This window comes from Emydura macquarii, unplaced genomic scaffold (genome assembly GCF_026122565.2).
Source record: "Emydura macquarii macquarii isolate MOO-44397 ecotype Brisbane River unplaced genomic scaffold, CSIRO-AGI_Emac_v2 contig_1551, whole genome shotgun sequence".
Taxonomy (NCBI): domain Eukaryota; kingdom Metazoa; phylum Chordata; order Testudines; family Chelidae; genus Emydura; species Emydura macquarii.
This window is the reverse complement of record NW_027131688.1, coordinates 6695013-6716753: the sequence shown is the minus strand read 5'-3', so window position 1 is coordinate 6716753 and position 21741 is coordinate 6695013. Positions and strand designations below refer to the sequence as shown.

Sequence of the window (21741 nt, the reverse complement as noted above, 5' to 3'; positions counted from 1 at the left end):
GCCCAGATACACAATATACTCCCTTAACTTTTACCAGGATGACTGAAAACAAAACGACAAATGATAGTTATTATCATCCATCAGAGTGTGATACTTGCCCAGTGTGATGATAATCTCCTCTATTATTATCTTTTGACTATCTTTCTAAGTCCACAGTAAGTCATAAAGGATTTCCCTGTGTCTCCTGGAAAGTGAGTGACTTTCACATTCCTGAGAATTTTATTGGATCAAAAAATTTCGTTGTCTCTCAAATCTATTTTGAATGGGGTTACAGTTCTCGTTTTCTGCTGTAGGTTCCTGACCCTCGGTTTCCCTTTCTGGGAGTTCATTTCACACCGAGGATGGATGGCAGTGTTTGGCTTGGTCCTAATGCTGTGCTGGCCTTCAAGCGAGAGGGTTATAAACTGTACGACTTCAGTGCCACAGATTTTGTAGATGCAATTGCATACAGGTAATATCTTCATTTCAGCTGTTGTGTAGTGTTGGTTTTTTATTTTATTGTATTTTTTGCTAAATGAAGGGGTCCATCACTTCTCTGTCAGAAGCGCCCCACTTTTGTCACCCCCCCATCCTGAGACCCCTGCATCTCATTTGCCACCTTTGGAGGAGAACTGGTTGAGATTGTCTCTGATTATGTAGAGGGACCAGTGTTGAGTGACACAAGTGACACACCCAAACAAGACCTGATTGTGTTTTCACTGAGCAAAATGACAAGTAAAAGGGCCTATTACAGCTTTCAATCCCCATCATCTGCAGTGGAAAGGACCCATTATCCCTGAGGGAGCTCAGCAGAAGGACCAAACGTGACCAACTATGTCAGCAGGAGATGACCGCCGCTGGTTTTATTATGTCGACGGGAGAGCTCTCTACCCTCGGCATAACGCGGCTACATGGGTGCTCTTTCAGCGGCACAGCAGTCTTGGTACAGCTGTGCCTCTGTAAGCTTGTAAGTGTAGACCTGGCCTAATTCTCTCTCTCACACGCAAACCAGGTAAAGGAAGGAAAACCTTCCTTCCTCTCCTCAGAAACTCATTGCTCTTTTCCCAGTGGTGTGGTAGATGTCTCTGGAGTGGTGTCTGTCTCCTCCTTTAAACGCATGTAGGGTTTTCAATCTCTTGTCCTCTGATCTCCCGAAGAAGGATCTCAAAGTTGTCTCTGGACTCTAGTTTCTCCTAACATCCCCAGAAAGAGCTTCACTTCTAAAAACTTGAATGAGCTTGTAGCAGGCTTTGCTCCAAGCCTGGAGACAGCTTCCGGGCAGTCCGGAGCCCTGGCGGCCACGCCATAGCTTGTCGCCCTCACAAAGTCCTCTGGGAATTGTCAGGAGGCTGTGAGAAGAGGGAAGGATGGGGGACCCAGGCCCTCCTTCTCCACTGGGTCCCAGCCCAGGACCCAAATGGAGAGAGGCGAGGGGTGGCTCAGTCCCGTCTGGCAGCCACTCCATATCAGCCTACCCTGGGCCACTTCCTACCTTCCCTCTTTCCCTTCAGTTTGGGACATGGCCCCAGCCTTCTGCTTACATAGTCTCAGTAGTTCAGGGCATCAGCTGGGGGAAGGGATGCTTCCCAGCTCACCCTCAGAGTCCAGTCGTCCTCTCACTTAGTCAGGGGAAGGGGCTAAGCCATACTCATAGGCCTGGCCCTTCCCTTGGGAACTGCTCTGCCTCAGTGGCTGCAGCCTGGCGACCTTCTTGCGGCCAGTCTGTCCTCCACGTTCGCCTGCCGGACTGCCAGAGCTCTCTTTTAAGCAGGTTCTCCAGAGGGAGCATGCCTGCCAGCTTCTGAGGAGCCAGGCCTTCTTGGCCCAATACTGCTGCATCCCTCCTTGGACTTTAGCATGTGGTCTGTAAAGCCCATCACAGAGCTCTAAAAACAAGACTGACTAGTGTAGGATAGGAGTCCTACACTGGAGGAAAGGGTGACCTCCTTAGAAGCAGAAGGAGCCATGTGGTCATTCTCCTAGCCAATACCAGAAGCTTGTTGGATGGTGGGGATGGAAAGCTGATTGCACAATTCACATTTGATACTGTGGGTAGATTGTAATGAGTTGATATAATCTATTAGCAGAGGTGCGTGTCTACCCTTAGTATGCAGGATGCCATTCTGTTCTCTACAAATCCTGTTTTGTCTCACTCTGTAGTGGTTTATGGAAACTGGTGTTCAGAAACGTCTCTTATGGAATGAGTGAAATGTACAGGGCGTGTTTCCTTAGTGCACAGGTGAAGCAACTTCAAAAGTTCATCCCTGAAGTTACCGTCAGCGATGTACTCAGGTAAAAACACTGATTAGTATCTAATTGTTTGTTAGATACTGGGCAACAAAATGGCAGATGAAATTCAATGTTGATAAATGCAACTTAATGGAAAACATAATCCCAACTATACATACAAAATGATGGGGTCTAAATTATCTGTTGCCACTCAAGAAAGAGATCTTGGAGTCATTGTGGACAGTTCTCTTCAAACATCTGCTCAATGTGCAGCAGCAATCAAAAAAGCTAACACAATGTTATGAACCATTAGGAAAGGGATAGATATCAAGACAGAAAATACCATAATGCCTCTATAAATCCATGGTGTTATCCACACTCTCTAGGGCATCCACCTTTACCTTTCCGTGGGCTCAAAGTGTATCGTGGTTAATTTAGGCACCTCTACCCTTTCCCAATTTGTAGGGCTCCAGGCAAAAAGACATCTACCCTTATCCAGTTCCTAGGGCTCTGGGTGTGTTATCCTGTGGGTTTGTTGGGCCTTTTACCAGTGAAAGAGCCTTAAACAGTAATATTCTTGTCCTCTGTTCATTAACAGTTGCCAAGCAGATACACAGGCTAAACATACAATGCTGTGCTCACCAATCTTGATCACTCAGGCAGACTTTCCTTGTTGGCCAGGGAAGGTCAGTCTCGTCTGGGTTCTGGTTGCTGCACGTCATGGTTGTGCAGAGGATTCTAGCAGCTCTGATCATGGGTTGTGTCTTGGAGGTGAATTATTCTTCGTTCCGGTCTTTCCTCGTTCTTCTTCTTTGCCCAGCTGGTCTCCTTCTTGGACCCCAGTTTGTATAGTGAAACTTGAGTCCTGCTTAGCTATACCGTAACCAATTATTTTACTAACGTATTACCAAAATAATTCTTTGACCAATTCCAACATATTGCGAAATAATTCTTTAGCCAATCATATTCAACCACCTTAGTTGATTTAAATCTTGCAAAATTAGTCATGCAACAGACAGAAACAATCAAAGAGCCAGACAGAAACTATACAGATAAACAATAGAGAAGGAAGGACCATAAAGGCAAAACACTAAAGAAGTATCGATTTCACAATCACAACTGTTGATAAGTGATTTCTAGCCAGACAGAATGCTATCAAGCAAAGTTTTCTTTAAACATCTTAAGATCTGTTTCTTTATCTGGTGGTGATGGGTCCTATTAGGACAGGAGCACCTTCTTAACAGCCCGATGTTACATTGCTTTGATGTAGTTTAGATGGAATGTGAGGATGTGACCCTCTGCTTCTTCGCTCCTGGCTACTGCTGTCCTAATGTGGCTGCAGCTGCTTAACCAAAGACCAAGGCCTCAGACCTTACAATGGTACACCCACGTCTTGAACATTGCACGCAGTTCTGGACGCTCCATCTCAAAAGAGATATATTGGGATTGGAAAAGGTGCAGAGAAGGGCAAGAAAAATGATTAGGGGTTTGGAACAACTTCCATCTGAGGAGAGATTAAAAAGATAGGGACTTTTCAGCTTGGAAAAGAGACGACTAAGGGGGACTAAGATAAAGGTCTATAAAACCTTGACTAGTCTGGAGAAAGTGAATAAGGAAGTGTTATTTATGCCTTCACAGAACACAAGAACTAGGGGTCACCCAATGAAATTAATAGGCAGCAAGTCTAAAACAAACAAACAAAAGGAAGTACTTCTTCACACAATGCAGAGTCAACCTGTGGAACTCTCTTCCAGAGGATGTTGTGAAGGCCAAAACTATAACAGGGTTCAACAAAGAACTAGATATGTTCATGGAGGACAGGTCCATCAATAAGTATTAGCCAGGATGGGCAGGGATGCACAAACATGCTCTGATGTGTCTCTAGCCTCTGTTTGCCAGAAGCTGAGAGTGAATGACAGGATGGATCACTTGATGATTGCCTGTTCTGTTCATTCCCTCTGAAGTACTTGGCATTGGCCACTGTCGGAAGACAGGATACTGGGCTAGATGGACCATTGGTCTGACCCAGTATGGCCGTTTTTATGTTAAACCTTATTACACAGACCAGTAAATCTGACATTAGTTTCCTACCTTCACCACTGAGATTTAGCTTGGAAAACTGCTAATACATCCTGAGGTGGGAGCAAATTCAAAACTGATACTTAATGAGAGGGAACAATCTGGGAGGTACTAATGTTGGAAAAGAACTGGGGTTGACAGGGGCTATAGACAACTGTTTGCAATGTGATATAGTAGTGAAAAAGGCCAGTGCCATTGGGCCTGCATACATTTCACAGGATGAGGTAAGAGTCACTCTGTATGACTAGTTTGATCACAACTACGAAATCCTGTTCTGTTCTTTCTCCCTCATTGTGAGAAAGAGGGCCACGCTGGGGGGAGTTTAGAGAGAAGCAACAGAAATGTTTAGGAGGCTGGAGAGGCTGACGCAGGAGGAAGATTAAAGTAGCTAAATATGCCCAATTTGGCTGAAGGGGCCATAAGCCTCTAACTCTTTGAAGGGTGTGAAAATGAAGAAAGAAAGGAAAGGAATCTGGTACAATAAAAGTGGGCACTCTGAACTGAGGGAATAGGTAGCTGCCGTAGCACTCTGTCCACAAGTTGTGTGTGTGACAGAGTCTCCTTTTTTCTAGACCATGTTCTTTCTTACAAGGAGAAAAACCAAACAATATACTTTTATATAACCAGAAACAAAACAGAAAATCCTCTGCCAAGGTGATCACCCCAGCCGTGCCCAGCTGGCCTTCCCCGAGCATCCTCTTCTTCTGCCCAGCAAGTAGCTAGGAAGTTTCCTGCATTCCTTCAAGAACCTGACTGAGTCTCAAGTCATCAGTCTTGCTTCCCCAGAGCACCTGTGTGAGGTCTGAATAGAACAGTGGTTCCCGCGGCACACCTCAAGCTCCAAGGACCTCTTCTCCCCACCACTAACCGGCAGCGGCAGGAGGGAAGCGGAGGGGCAGAGGAGCCAATCCATTGTTCACACAGGAGGGGAAGAGAGGGAGATTAAACTCTGATTGGTTGCTCTGCCCCGGAGGAGGTGCAGCAGTGAGGCAGACGGCCAATCAGAAGGCGGCTTTCCCCCCTCTTGTTTTCATATGTACTTTTTCAAAAAATTCCGGCACACCTGTTTGGGCCTGATGGCACTCCAGTTGGGAAATGCTGGAATAGAGTGTGCTTGGAAATCTGGTAGGGCCTCTGCACTCTGCTATAAGGTCTGACTAGGAGTAATGGGGTAAAAGTGAGGGAGAGATCTGAGATTAAATATCAGGATAACCTTCCTCACAGTGAGGTCTGTTAGGATGGCCGCAAAATAATTTCTCTAGGGAAGTGGCACATGCCCCATTACTTGGGAAACTTAAAACTAGACTGGAAGGACACTGAGAAATTGGCCGTACACAGCAACTGGCAGGAGATGGACCAGAAAACCTAATAAGTCTTTTCAGCAGGTAGCACCTATGATCCTAAGTAGTGGGAGTGCTGCAAATGCAAATCAGGTTAACCCAGGGCTCAGACCCAGGATTCCTGGTCCCCACAGGTTTGGAGGGTCCAAGTCTGAATCAAGCATTCAAGCTTTCCAGTGTAGACGCAGCCCCACTGGATTCATGCTCTGGGAGTCGACCAAAAGTATTCCACAATCCCATGGGCCAATTTTCTTTGTTCTCTGGACAGTCAAGTTTTCCCACACAGCATCACGAACAAAGGACTAGCGCAGCCACATTTGGGGGGGGGAGGGGGGCGTTAGGAAGTCTGAGGGAATGTCTAAATTCATGGTGGCACTGTTGGTGCCGCCGAATCGATTCTGTGGGATCGATTGAGCAACAGTGGAGACCTGCTCAATCGATCCGGAAGTCGACGCCGTTAATCCACCCCCAAAAGAAGAGTAATGCTGCGTCAACCAGAGAGCATTTCCCGTCACTGCAGTGCAGTGGGGAAGCCACGGTAAGTAGAAGTTAGGAAGTCGACGGGAGATACACAAGCTGCTCTACGTAGCTTGTGTATCTCCACTCGACTGCCGCCGAATTTCACCGGCAGTGTAGACCAGGCCTAAGATATAGGTGCTTGGACTCGGGCCAGCATAGTGCAGTGTAGACGCTGGAACCCAAGGGTTCAACAATTCCTAACCTGGGGTTACAAATGAACGTAGATACTTATGCCCTAGTTTAACAAACCCAGGGGCTACTAACTTGAGTTCTACTAACCCTGGGTTTGCGCTGAGTGTAGACATACCATACAGTTAAACACCCATGGCTGGCCTATGTCTCCATGGCTTGGACTCCAGGGCTATTTAATTGCGGTGTAACTGTTCTGGCTCAGGGACCTGTAAGGGGGAAGGGTCCCAGAGCCCAGGCTCCAGCCTGAGCCCACACATCTACACTGCAGTTAAACAAGCTCCATAGCCCAAGCCCCGCAAGCCTGAGTCAACTGAGGTGGGCTAACCACGGGTGTTTAACTGATGTGTAGACGTACCCTTAGAGCATTCCAAAAGAGAACCAAAGCATTAGTGTCTTGAGTTGACAAGAACAATTCCTATATGTAGGGTTGTTATAGCTGTGTCGGTCCCAGGATATTAGCGAGACAAGGTAGGTGAGGTAATATCTTTTACTGGACCAACTTCTGTTGGTGAGAGAGACAAACTGTGTAAGCTTGAAAGCTTGTTTCTCTCACCAACAGAAGTTGATCCAATACAAGAGCAATTCCTACCTGGACTGATTTGCAGTCAGAAAGCTGCAGTAACGACTCTTTGCCACAAGAGGGATTTTGAGTTTATTAAGACCCTTCAAGAACGCCTTCTACTGTACTCTACTCTTCTTCTGGAGATTGGATATCAAAACCAGGTCATCAGCTATGATTTTTTATTTTAAAAGAGAAGATGTTGGGAAATTAGGGGAATTAGTTAAAAAAGTCAGCTGGCTTGAAGAGCTCAAGAACTTAAATATGGAAGAGGCTTAGAACTTCTTCACATCAACTATACCAAAACTATCTGAAATTTGCATCCCAAATAAGGGGAAGAAACTTGTAGGGAAAAGCTCCAGACCCAGCTGGATGAATAACCACTTCAAAAAGATTACTAGGAGTAAGCAGAGAGCCTACAGGGAATGGAAAAAGGGGTTGATTAGAAAATGTAGGAATAAAGTGATAATGGCTAAAAGTCAAGTTGAATTAGCTCTTGCCAAGGAAATTGAAATAAATAATGAGGGTTTTTAGTTATATAAATAGAGAGAAAATAAGGAAGGATGAGGTTGGATAACTATGTAGTGTGAATGGGAAGAAAATTAAAGATAATCTAGGTATGGCCCAAAAACCAAAGTAATACTTTGTCTCGGTTTTCAATTACCAAGGTAATATAGAACATGTACATGAAGGCAGTATGGCTGATGGAAATGAATGTCTAGAAATGGAAATGACCACAACTGAGATGGAAGAAAAATGTAAAGATCTTTATGTGCTCAAACTGGGGGGACCGGATAATTTTTACCTCAGAATATTGAAAGAACTGGCATATGAGATTACTAGTCTGTAGAAAGGATTTTTACTAAATCTATCTATTCAGGGGTAGTGCCGTACAACTGGAGAATAGCTAATGTCATATCTATAAAAAGGGGAAAAAGTGGCAATTATAAACCTGTTACCCTGACCTCAGTAGCATGCACAGTTTTAGGACAAATTATGAAGAAAAGAATAATTAAATTCACAGGGTTGAATGGTAGAAGGGATGAAATGCAACATGGGTTTATCAAAAGTAGATAATGCCAGACTAACCAGATTTCCTTCTTTGAGAAAATAACTGATATTTTCAGATAAGGGAAAAGCAGTAGATCTAATATACATGGACTTCAGTAAAGCAATTGACACAGTGCCACATGATAAATTCTTAGTTAAATGAGAGAAGATGTGGATCAGTACAAGCACTGTAAAGTGGATAAGGGAGTGGCTGATGGGGAGAAGGCAATGGGTTGTGCTGAAATTATCACATGGAGGGAGGTTACTACTGAAGTTTCTTGAGGCTCAGTTTTGGGACCAATCTTGTTCAATATTTTTATTAATGACTTCAGCACAAAACGTAGGAATGTGCTAATGAGATTTGCAGATGATACGAAGTTGGGAGGTTTCATCAATGCGGAGGAGGATGTGAATGTTGTACAGGAAGATCTGGATGACCTTGAAGACTGGAGTGACAGAAATGGGATGAAATTCAATAGTACAAAGTGGAAGGTCATGTACTTAGGGTTTAATAAGGATTTCTGCTACAAGCTGGGGGCTTATTGGTTGGAAACAACAGAGGAGAGAGACCTGGGTGTGTGGGTCGCTCACAGGATGACTATGAACCTTCAATAGTGATGTGACTGTGAAAGAGGCAAGTGCGAGCTGAGAGTGTGTTAAGTGAGGCATTTCCAGTAGAGACAGAGAAGTGTTAATTCTGTTGTACAAAGCGCTGGCAAGAATTCATCTGGATTCTGCTCACTCACGTTCAAGAGAGATGAATTTAAACTGGAAAAGGCTCATCAGTGGAACGAAGGGCCCAGCTTATGAGAGGAGAGTGGAAGTGGAAGGCTGGTTTAGCCTATCAAAAAGAAGGCTGAAAGGGGGTCTGATTGTTCTCTAAAAATACATTAGGGGGATAAATGCCAGGGAGGGTGAGGAGCTATACAACATAAAGGACGATACTGGCCCGAGAACAAATGGGGATAAACTGGCCATGAACAAATTTAGGGTGGAAATCAGAAGGTTTAGAGGAGTGAGGTTCTGGAACAGCCTAGGAGTTTTGGGACCAAACAGCTTAGTTTTGGGAGAGCGCTGGACAAATTGTTGAGTGCAACTGATTGACAGGGTTGGTTGTGATGGTCTGGGGCAGGGGTCAACAGCTCTGGGGCTCACTTCCAGTTTATGTCCTGGGCCCCTAAAGCTCATGGTTCAGAGTTTCAGTTGGCTACTGGCACTGGTCAGAAAGGGATTTCACCCCCACCCAGGAGGGTTTTTTTTAATCTCCTTCCTCAGGAGATGGCCACAGCAGGTGATGGGACAAGGGGGCGGGGGTGTCAGCCAGGGCTTTGAGGTCTCCCTCTCTCAGATGCTTGGCTGGCTGGCTCTTACTCCCATGCTCAGCTGATTGCCATATGTGGGGTCAGGAGGAATTTCCCCCCAGGTCAAACGGGCAATAACCTTGGGGTTTTTTTGTCTTCCTCTGCAATGTGTGGGTGCAGCTCACTCGACAGGATTATCTGGATATATCTCGCTTATCATTTCCCTGCCATTGCGGGGGCCTCAGGCACTGATTCACCTCGGTTCCTCCTATTTTCTTCATGTGACACATAATCATCTAGTCTACTGTGGGCTGTAGTACTTTGGTCTCATTTCAGCTGTTGGGTTAGTGTGCGAGGGCTGGGTGGTGTTGGTGGCCTGTGGTATGCTGATCTGGTGGTCCCTTTTGGCCTTAAACTCTATGAGTTCTGTATTAAACCACTCTCGGTGGAAGTGCCCTTTGTATTACTGCTTCTGAGAACTTTTAAATCTTATTCGCTGCTCAAATGTCTGCATCTCTGGGATAAAGCGTGTGAACCACAGATATTCAGATGTCCCCAATGCTTTTAAATTTCTTAAAGAATTGACATTCCTAATCATCTCCTTGCAATCCTTGTCATCATCATTTCTAAAATTAGCATCAATAAAAGATTAATGCTGATAGGAAGCTAGAAAGGCCATATGCAAACCAATCTAATTTAAATTCCAATCCATTACAGTATGTGACATTCCCCGCCAGCTGTATTAGGCCTGTTGGTATGCCACATTGAGGGCTGCTACAGAAAACCTTGGTCCGCTCCCACTCTAAGGGCTGTCTAAAACAAATTATCCTGGGATAGCTATGCTGATTAACACAGTGGATTAGGCTAATTTGGAATAAGGCACTCTTCTTCTGGAGTATGAGCGTGCACACATGGAGTTAATCAGGAATAGTTAATCCACTTTACATTCACACCCTACCTTATTACAGATTAACTGTCATGTGTAGACAACACCTCAGGCTTGAGGGAGGAGTCCCTAAATGGCAATATTACCGGCACGCAGAGAATGGTCAGGGTGAAGGCAGGGTCGGCCCGAGCCATTCTTGCTCCCCGGACAGACGACATAATTGCGCCCATAGGCGTGTGCAGCACATTTCATGAGGGTGTGCACCCAGGGAATTTTCATGATATTTTCAGGGGTGTCAATTTCAGCCACTGCCGCTCCTTCAATTTCTGCAGCAGCTTGTCAATTTCACTTTTGAATTTCCTGTCACCTCTTACCCGCTGCCGCAAAATCACGCTGATCCTTGCATTTCGGCGGCGGAAGGTAAAAACTTTTTGGCGGCCCATACAATCAGGCGCCCCAGGCTGTTGGCCGGTCAGGCCATAGCTCGGGCTGGCCCTGGGTGAAGGTCAAGATGGAAGCCTTGCATGTAGCCTTCTCCCTGCTCAAAAGATCTTTTAAATGCATAAGCATCCAGTGCGCAGACTGCAAGGCAAGCCTAAGGGTGGTCCAATGATTAGGATGCTAACCTGGGATTTAGGAGACCCCGGTTACTTACTGGCATAGTCATCCTGCTATAATTATACTGCTGTATTCATACCGGAATAACTCCCTGTGTAGACACTCTTATTCTGAACTAAAGGTGCCTTTTTCCATTTGAGCGACATAAGCTAAGCTGGGAAAAGGCACTTTTATTCTGGAATAACTGTACCCTCACAGAGAGATATAGCAGAGTAATTATACCAGGAAACTTCCTCATCATGAGGGGCGCGTATAAGAGGCTGGAGGAGGCTAAGCCTCCCCAGAAAAGGCTACCCATGCAGGGGGGCAAACGCCATGAATGCAGCGCGGATCAGCTCCCTTTGGAGGCATGCCAGCCCGCCGCCTGTGGAGAGCCAGAAGTGAAACTCACTAGGAGTGTTGGGGGAGGGAGGAACGGTGCCCGGACTGTGGTCCCACCCGCGCTCTGTCAGGAGACCCTGGCCTCGCTTCGCCTTTCCCCCCTAGGTCCCCACACCCTGCTCTCTCCACTCCACCACAGAGAGGAGCCAGCGGGATGGGGGGGGGAAGGGGGGGGAGGAGCTCAGGGGAAGAGGCAGAGCCAGAGAGGAGCAGGTGGGCAGGGGTCCTCAGAGGAAGAGGTGGAGAGGAATGGGTGAGGGGGCCTTCGGGGAGGAGGCAGAGAGGAGCAGGCAGGGGCTTGAGGGAGGAAGAGGAGGAGTGGGAGGCAGGAAGAGGTGGAATGGGGGCAGGGCCATGGTCCAGGCACCGATGGCTCCCCCACTTCTAGGGAGCTTCCGGCATGCACGTGTAAGCCTCCCCAAATGGAAGACTCACATGCCACCTACTAGGAGGCAGAAGTGTTTTAGGGGTGTTTGTACTAATGACTTGTCCAGATCTCGGGGGGAGAGTAAGTGTCAGATCTTGGATTAGATCTAGGAGTGCCTGGACCCTCTGGCTGTATTTTTAGACCACATCTCTCTCAGGTTCACACTGAAGTAGACTAGCTCGGTTCTACTTCCTCGTTTCTGTGACTTGCTAGCTGTGCAGGTCCCTAAGGTTCCCCATTTTACCTCGAGGGGGATTCACACGGTGTTATAAACCTGCATGTGTTATAACTGATTGTTATTACTTCCTAGGCCCTCTCTGACTTTTAAATGCCCTAAAAGGAACAGCCAGTATTTTGCTGTGCATCTCTCCCAACCTGCTGTGGTTTATTAGGTGATATTAGCCCATGCCGTTTTCTTTCGAATGACCAAATCTTCCTTTGTTTTTGCAGGGGCCCAGCTGGAGTCAGAGCCCAGGCCTTGGACCGTGATGGAAATTTGGTAGATGACTTTGTGTTTGATGGAGGCGCTGGCGATATTGGAAGCAGAGTTCTTCATGTCAGAAATGCCCCATCTCCTGCTGCTACCTCCTCCCTTGCCATAGCTAAGATGATTGCCAATGAAGTGGAGCGCAGATTTGACTTGTGAAATGAACCAGCCCAGCACTGTTTGTATCCGCTCTCGTTTAGTAGCGTGACTGCACGGAACGAATTCTGCAGTTCGTAAGAGTGAAGGTGAATTGGAAGTCGTTTTGTTCGGTAGATGAACACTGTAGGACACAAAACTGGCATTTCAATTGTTTGCCTCCGTACGCCTGTACTTCTCTTTTCTGAACACAGGAGTAGTGATATTCGATAAGTCCGGGGGGGCTGGAGGGCACCCCCAAAACATTATCAATTATTATATTAATGGGGAGGACAGGAACCAAAGAATGCCCAGCTGGGAGGGAGAAAAGAGCCATCTTCAAAGGTAGAGGCAGTGACATCCCTGTGCCCCCCGAAAAACTGCCTCTCTGTGCGTGGTGCTAGGCACCCACTGCTGTTCTACGGTCACGAGAGGGCTGTAGGAGGAACGGGAAGAGCCACTGCTCAGTGGCCTGCCCAGACCCATTTCCCATGTTCTCTGTTCTAAACAGGACCTCCTAGCATCTCTCCACTCAGCAAGGTGGCCCCTGGAGGCACCATGGCCAGGGAGAGGCCTTGATTGTCCCTCTCTCTTTCAAGAGATTGGGTAGGTAAATTCCCAACTCATGAACCAAATGAGAAAACCTGAAGGGTGACCGCCCTTTAAGGAATGGAAATATGGCAGTAAGCAGTACTTTGTCATAGCAGCATCAGGGGAAGCGCTGAATATGTGATTTAACATTCAGCCCTTTCTCCATTAATGCAAAGAACCAGGGATAGGCACAGGTCTAACAAATGGCTTTATATTTCCTTTCGATATCTTACTTAATTTACATACGCATACAGTCTTTCATGGTCCAGATGGTCTAGAGAAGCACTGTCTGCATTCAGAGATCAAAACAAAATATGTGATTAAAGAAATCAAAGCAATTTTTCATAAAAACAAAACATGGGGGTCAGTGATGAGCAAATATTTAATGTTTTTAAAGACAGATAATGCAAAATGAGTTTGCTTCTGTACAGCGTAATGAGCAATCTGATGAAAATCTACTCAATCTAAATCTACTACAAACAATGGGAAACAGAGGAAGTTACACAAATCTGTCTTTAGTTGAGTCATTTGGTACACTACTTTCACTTTGAGTCCAGATAGCAATGAGTCATGAAAGTTTCCCACTTCCCAGTCATCTCTTGGTAGGAGGGGACCTCAGAGAGTACTGCTTGGTCTCACTGAGACACTCGCTTGTGAACTTTGTATTTTCTCTGACACTTGCTGCTTCAAACACTATAGAATTCTGTGGAATGTGGAAAATGTTCATTAAAATCGAGGGCGTTAAAACAAGCTCTTTCCTAACTGAATGTTTTAGTATGGTCAACATAATTACTACAAAAAAGACAGCTGTATGGCTCCAGGAACATAATGCTGCAAAGTCCATTTTAAAAAGCATGTGTGCATGGTATGTTGGGAAATGTAGATAATTAGGGTAGTTAGCTTCCCGGCAGTTTGCCCCCCCACCCCTCCTTTTTTTTTTTTTTTTTTTTTTTTAAAAGATTACCTTCTATATTTCTGCTATTTACGTACATTGCGTTGTGTTCGCACACGATTTCAGGTAAATAAACAGATTCTGCATCTGTTGAATACAATAGGATAGTAGTTGACAATGCAGTGGCCTGACTTTTCCAATGAAATGTACTTTATCAGAAAAATATTTCAGAGCTCCAAGTAAACTTACTGGGGCAGTTTATAAACCCAAATCATTAGCCTCCTGAAGAGAAATCCTGATGCACATTATTTTTAACCAAAATGAAGGTAAAATGGGATTCCAGATGCTTCAGATACTAAATGCAACACAGTTGTGCAAGAGTCAGAGCTGCACAGCTAAAATAGTTCCTCTGAACAAGTGATGCCTATCAACAGTAAGTACGAGAAGATTGCAAAGTCACTTCCTCCTATGTGAGGTGTGGCCCTGACATGTATTAACAACATAAAGAATGTTAAAAAGTAAATCAGTCATGCACTTTGGATCTTTAATCAGGGAGTTTAAATGTGCAGCTGGATAGTTTGGTTTTTTTAGCACTTATGTTTTAATTAAATTTCAAGGAGATAACTGGTTTGGGCTAAAGCTTATTAGACGCTTTTTTAGTTCTGAATCTTTTATCAAATTCTGTAAAATAGTCTTTTTTATTTCTGGGGAGAGCAGTAAAGAACTTTGTTTTAAAAAAAGGAAACCTCTTCTAATTATATAAATTGCTATAATAGGGGTGTTAAAACGTAAGCAAAGCTTTGGCCATGCAATGTGAAAAGCTAGGCATATTTTTATTTCAAAAGAATAAAATGTCCAATTTGCTAGTATTGCTCCAATTTCATGTCCTTTTATATTTTGTGGTTAAAATATTACATTAGCACTCCCAGCCCCCACCACTCCCAAATCAAAGGACCACATATTGTTCTTGATTTGCAGGAAAGCTCCCACTGATGTCTGTAGAGTTAAACACTGATCTCGGGCAGTCTATGGCTCTGTGTATAAAAATACCCAGATTTCCTTAAAGGTAAAGTTCTTTCTCTCCCACTTAGGAATGTGTGTGATCAGTAGGATCACCGAGAACCAGCTGTAGGAACGAGCTGAACCTTTACCTGCACAAGGCCCTCTCTTCTGAGCAGGCTCTGATTAGATGCACTCGCTTTCCTCTCAGGACCCTTCAGAAGCTTGAAGCCCAGGAACATACTGCATAGCAAAGACAACAAAAGGCAAACTGCATGTCCCTCTGCGGTGCCTCTGTTCTTTAAATTGCAAAGACTTAAGTAGGCCAGTTTAATAAATCGGATTTTAAAGGGATTTTGTATCAGTTAAAATATACCCAAACCAAATGTAAATCACTTTCAATAGGGTGTAAAAATGACATGATTTACCTGGAGTTGGCAAGTGTCCTGGAAATGAGCTCCTTGTTATCTCCTCCTGTGTATTTGTGGGCTGAGTTCATAGATGCCAAGCCAGAAAGGATCATTGTGATCAAGTAGTCTGACCTCCTGGATAACACAGGCCAGAGAACAGCCCCAAAATAATTTAGAAAAACATCCAATCTTCATTTTAAAATTGTCAGTGATGGAGAATTCACCATGACCCTTGGTAAGTTGTTCTACTGGTTAATTACTCTTGCCATGAAAAATTAGACCTTATTTCTAGTCTGAATTTGTCTCGCTTCAACTTCCAGTCATTGGATCATCTCTCTCTGCTAGATTGACGAGCCCATTATTAAATATTTTTTCCCTGTGTAGATACTTTTAAACTGTAATCAAGTCTCCCTTTAATCTTCTCTTTATTAAGCTAAATAGAAACTCAAGGAACTCAATCTTTATAAGGCATGAGTTCTAATCCTTTAATCATTCTCGTGGCTCTTCTCTGAACCCTCTGCAATGTATTAACATTCTTATTGAATTGTGGGCATCAGAACTGGACACACTATTCCAACAGTGGTTGCACCAGTACCAGATATAGAGGTAAAATAACCTCTCTGCTTCTACTGGAGATTCCCCTGTTTATGCACGCAAGAACAGCATTAGCCCTTTTGGCCACAGAGTCACATTGGGATCTCATGGTCAGCTGATTATCTAGAACGACCCAGTTTTTTAGGCTCTGCTTCCCAGGATAGAGTCCCCCAGCCTGTAAGTATGGCCTACGTTCTTTGCTCCTAGATGTATACATTTACATTTAACTGTATTCAAATGCATCTTGTTTGCTTGCACCCATTTAACCAAGCAATCAAGCTCGCTTTGAATCAGTGACCTGTCCTCTTCGTTATTTACCACTCTCTGAATTTTTGTGTCACCTGCAAGCTTTATCAGTGATGTTGTAATGTTTTCTACCAGCTCATTGATAAAAATGTTAAATAACTTAGGGCCAACAACGGATACCCACTGGAAACACACCTGCTCAATGATGATTCCCCCTTACAATTACATTGTGAGACCTATTGTTTAGCCAGTTTTTAATCCATTTAATGTGTACCATGTTAATTTTATATCATTCTAGTTTTCTAATCAGAATGTTATGCAGCACCAAGTGAAACACCATACAGAGGTGAGCATATTGAGTCACCAAACTTGTAATCACATCAAAAAGAGATCTCAAGTTAGTTTGACAGGGTCTATTTTGAATAAACCCTGTTGATAGGATAGGCATTCATTACATTATTCTCCTTTAATTCTTTATTAACTGAGTCCTGTATCAGGTGCTCCATTATCTTGCCTGGAAGCGATGTCAAGCTGACAGGCCTATAATTACTCTCGTCATCTTGTTTACCCTTTTAAAAATTGGTACAACATTAGCTTTCTTCCAGTCTTCTGGAACTTCCCCAGTACTCCAAGACTTACTGAAAATGAAAAATAACAGTCCATCCAAAAAACACTTCAGTCAGCTGTTTTAAACCTCTGGGAGGCAAGTTATCTGAACCTGCTGATTTTAAAAATGTCTAGCTTTAGTAGCTTCCATTTAACATCCTCTAGAGACACTAGTGGAATGGAATGAGTGTTATCACCAGATGATGAGACTATTCCATCTGCTGCTGTTCTCGCCACCCAGGATCAGACTCCAGACTGCTGTGATTAGCTGCTCCCAGTGAAGATTACTGACACTTTTCCATAGTTTTGGCAGCAGTGAGAGGGAGGTAACAATTACCATGGGTGCTCCCCTAAAGGGAAGTGGGGCCAAGGGAGCAGGAGAAACTGCTGTGCATGTGAGGGCTTGTCTACAAGTGGAAATGGACCAGAATAGTTATTCCACAATAACTCCCCATGGATATTCTTATTCTGCAGTGAGTGCTTTTTTCTGATTTAAGGTGTGGTTACACGGGGGTTTAATCCAAAACCTTTTTATGCATCTCAGGTAACTCACATTGATGCTTGTCAGGTAACTCATGCCAACAGCATGCTCACAAAGCCCTTGATGCATTTTCAATTTGCATAGTGTGAACACACAGCAGTGGTGCTGGGAACTGAGGTTGTTGTGTTCTTGGCGGGGTATTCCATTGTCCTTTCTTTCAATGCTGAGCAGTGTGCATCCTGAGATTGTTATTGCTGTGAATTGTGGGAAACCAGGCAGGTTTTTTTTGGTTTGTTTTTGTTTTTAATTTCATGTTTCTGCCTTCTCTGCCTGTAGTGAGGCAGACTGGCCTCCCTCTGAGCCAGAGGAAGAGGGACCACCCTCTGCTCCCTGGTGGGTGGAGCCAGACAGGGCCCGCCCCTTGCACCGGAAGCTGAGAGGCAGAACAGGAAGTATAAGAGGAGTGGCCTCCAGTTCAGTTGGACCAGAGCCAGGGAAGGAGACCAACATCTCTAGCCTGCTACAGGGCTTTGGTTCCACCACTTAGGAGTTGAGGCTAGTCTCTCCCCTTCTGGCTTGGCGGGAGGCCACTCTGCCTCACTGCACCGCCTCATACTTCCCTTCTGGGTGAGCTTGTGCCATTTTTCAGTTGTTGTTGGTCAGCATGGACCCAACCATGCCCCGCAGCGCTAAGGTGATGAGTGCAACTAAGCACAGGCTGGTTGGGCTGAGCTGGACAAATTCGGCATTTGACTTCACCAGTCACACCCCTGAGCAGATGATGTGCCTCTCACAGAGGCAGGAGAACGTCCTATGGCAGCAGCTGCAGCTCCTGCAGTGGCAGGAGAACAAGCTGAAGCAGTGGCAGCCGGAGGGAGAGGACAATGCTGAGCTGTTGGTACAAGGGGACCAGTTTCCAGGATCACCTGCACAGCATTCAGTGCCAATTCTAGACCCAGGAAAACCAGTGGTGGGAGAGAATTGTTGTGCAGAAGTGGGACAACCAACAGTGGCGAGAGAACTTCAAGTTGGGGAGGGCTACCTTTTTTGAGGTCTCGTGCAGAGCCGACACTGGAGCTGCAGTGATGGCATACCAACATACCATGCCCCGGGCCCGTGGAGTAACGGGTCACCATTGCCATCTGGAAGCTGGCCACCCCAGAATGCTACCGGTCCAGAGCCAACCAATTTGTTGTGGGGCGATCAGCTGTTGGGGTCACTCTCCAGCAGGTCTGCAATGCCAGTGATAAGGTGCTGTCTAACTGGATCGTAAAACTGTGTAGTGCCTGGGGTTCAGGAGATTATTGATGGATTTGTATGTCTGGGGTTCCCAAACCCTTTCAGAGCAGCTGATGGAACCTATGTGCCTATCATTCTCACCTCCCTGGCCAGGGCGCAGAATTCATACACAGAAAGGGGTATTTCTCCATGGTTCTCCAAGGACTTCTGGGCCACCGCAGCAGGTTAACAGACATAAATGCAGGGTCTGGAAAGGCCTACAATGCCAGAAGCTTTCGGAACTTAGTTCTATTTAGAATAACAGAGAAAGAACTGTTTGTCCCCAGGATCACTGTGGACATTAATGGTGTGGACATTAGTCTGGTTATTCTGGGAGTCCCGGCTTATCCTCTGATGCCCTGGCGAATGAAGACATGCACAGGCCGCTTGGACAGAAGGACAGAACATTTTAACTGTTGCCGGGGTAGTTGCTGAATGGTGGCTGAGTTGCATTTGGCTGTTTGAGAGGCAGATGACGTTGTTTAGGGAATAGGTTGGAAGCAGCAGGCACAAACCTTCCGACCATTATAAGTGCATGTTGTGTTCCGCACAATATTTGTGAGAGCAGGGGAGAAGAGCCTTAATGATAAGTGGGAGGCAAAGGTTCGGATACTTGCTTGGTGGGACAAGCAGCCAGGAGAACTTCCCACAGGCAATGGTCACCCCCCTAGGGGAATGTGCTCCGGGATGGCCATGTGGCTGTTAGCCCAGGGAAGGGGAGTTGGGATAGATACATGTCAAGCAGTGAGCACTGGGTTATTGTGTATGGACTGTGGAAGTGGAGCAGTCCCTTTGTAGGAGGTTGGCTCTGCTTTGAGCAGAGGGTTGGACTAGATGACCTCCAGAGGTCCCTACCAATCATAATTGTCTATGATTTGTATGTTTGTGAAACCTCATGAATGTTTTCAGCATTTATTTTAGGGAATGTCTGAATTAAATGCAATGATGACTCATAACTGATGCTTCGTAAATGGTTTTTATTATGAAAGAACAATAAAAAGCTGAAATTAAAGCTTCTATGGAACCGGTGGAAAAATAACAATAGTTGTGTATTTGCAAATAAATTTAGCTGAACAATTTACTAACTAAACAACTCTAAACAATCCTATCATTAAAGCAACAGTGCAAAACAAAACTGAAAGTGCAGCCATCAGTATACTGCAACTAGAACAATTTTGGAGTGAGGGAAGGTGTGTGACCCAAGGAACTCCTAGTATCAACCAGCAGAAGGCCCTGGGATACATAAGGCTTACAGGGATCCCCTGCTCTGGTATCTACATGCTAGTTCGCCAAACAGTATCATGTAAGATCACTACTGAAAGCCTGTGTCACACTGGTCATCGTAATCATTGTGAAATGTCTGTCTGGATAATGTGGGTGAAAACAGACAAGCGCTACATTCTCAAGTGAACTCACACAGGAACACGATAGAGAAAAACACCCTATCACCAGTGGGTGAACACTTTTCACAGGGCAAGCACTCTATATGTCACCAATTAGTCCTCATCCGCAAAGGAAACCTGCACCATGCTTTCAAAAGATGAGCCTGGGACCTTAAATTTGTAACATTGCTAGACACTAGAAATCATGGACTGACTAGACACACTGGATTTGTGACTTATTTCAACACTCTATAACCCACTACCCTCCCAGCTGCTTTTTCCCCCTCCCTTCCTTTCCCTCTATGGGTGTTAATGGGCCACTTCACCTTGAATGTGAAATATCCTTATGCTAAACAATCTGTTCCACCTTGTATTTAGCTGTGACACTCTGACCACATTTCCCAGACCTGAAAAAGAGCTCTGTGTAGCTTAAAAACTCATCTCTCTCTCACCAACAGAAGTTAGTCCAATAAAAAATATGACCTCACCCACTTTGTCTCTGCATGGATAATAAGTAAAGAATTACGTACATATACTGAAAATTATGTTCTTAGTGTCTGTGAGGTTGGGCTGGTCACAAGAGGGTGATAAGCAGGTTTCGTTTGAGCAAACGACACTTATCTACCTGTCTGGCTGTATGTACAGTGAGTACTGTATACTTCACAGCAAATGCCTATTTACAGTCTGAGCAAAATGCTAACCAAGTGATTGCACAGTTTCCAAGAGAGATTCTAGGCAGCCAAAACAAGCAGTAGGGGGGTTAATTGGTTTGCAAGTGAAGACACTGGATCACTGGCACTATATCTGGAGTGGGGAGGACAGAAGTACACCCAGTTATCCTTTGCCGAGGGGATGAGTCACCAGCTAGCTTGTTTTATGAATGAAGAATCATAGCTGATCCGGCTCTTTAATGCTAAAAGACTAATTTGGAGTGAGCGGACCTTTATGGGATAGGGGAATGATAGTTAAGACTAAGCTCTAGAAAGCATGTTGTTATTTTATTGTATATGTAACCATTTGTTTCCATTAATAAAGAAGAGAATTGTGAGGGGAGATTTGATAGCAGCCTTTAACTACCTGAAAGGGGGTTCCAGGGAGGATGGAGCTAGGCTGTTCTCAGTGGTGGCAGATGACAGAACAAGGAGCCATGGTCTCAAGTTGCAGTGGGGGAGGTTTAGGTTGGATATTAGGAAAAAGCTTTTCACGAGGATGGCGGTACAGATGGCTGCTAGGGGTGAAGGTGGGTGGTTGGAGCTATGTGCCAGGTTGGTTTTGGCAGTTTTCGCTGTGCGCTGGAGGCAATTCTATGGCAGCGGCGGTGGTAAGAGGATATTATGGGGCAGCGAGGTGGATAGTAATCCCCTCTACATCCCAGCTGAGCCGGCCTCGCTCTCCATGACCTTACACTGAGGCGGGTGACTAGGAGGCAGTGGATGGGCTTATTCAAAAAGGCAAAGGGCTGTCCAGAGAGCTACGCGGCCAAGTTACTCACTAGGATGGTTCCCCCCAGAAGTGCTGCAGGAGCAGAAGGGGCTTATGAGCCACACCAGGGAGAAGGACACGCAGCCATTCCTACAGTGTACAAAACAAAACAGAGCGATTTGTCAGGCTTAAGTTCTGCTCTATCTCCCCTGCAGACAGGGAACGAGTGTAGAGAAAAACCGACAGGGCCTGCAATAACTGTCTGCTCCAACGTGTGTGCAGGGAGCAGTATTGTTTGTGTCATGACCGGGCACGCATTGTCCATTCATCCCTCGTGTAAACTATGAACCTCACCAAACCTCTTTTCCTGCTGTCCCTTTCTCAATCAACTGTTGAATGTTGCACAAATGTTGTTTGAATCTGCCGTGGGAGTGGGGGGAGGAGGGGGGTAGAGACTGCAGCTGGGCCACGCTGGCCGTTGCCATTTTGAGATGGCAAAAGTGGGTAGAAGGGGTTGGCTGGTCAGGATAGATGAGGAAAGGGGACAGAATAATAGGCACATGGGCAAGTGCACTCCATGCTATGGTCCTTTGAGTGGTCGCTAGCTGGGGCCTCTGAATGTCTCAGAGGCCGATTGCCTGGGCAAAGCAGCTGCCAT

At 45.4% G+C, this 21741-nt stretch overlaps 1 protein-coding gene across 1 annotated transcript in view; it reads left to right on the top strand.

Annotated features, from left to right (window-relative positions):
• The window catches only part of L2HGDH (L-2-hydroxyglutarate dehydrogenase), a 28457-nt gene extending 14934 nt beyond the window's left edge, over positions 1 to 13523 (top strand). The window contains exons 8-10 of the mRNA XM_067554740.1: positions 294 to 451; positions 2140 to 2271; positions 12011 to 13523. Of these exons, the coding sequence (XP_067410841.1) occupies positions 294 to 451; positions 2140 to 2271; positions 12011 to 12206 (486 nt within the window). The 3' untranslated portion in view covers positions 12207 to 13523. The remainder of the gene's footprint in view (positions 1 to 293; positions 452 to 2139; positions 2272 to 12010) is intronic.
• The last annotated feature ends 8218 nt before the right edge of the window (positions 13524 to 21741 follow it).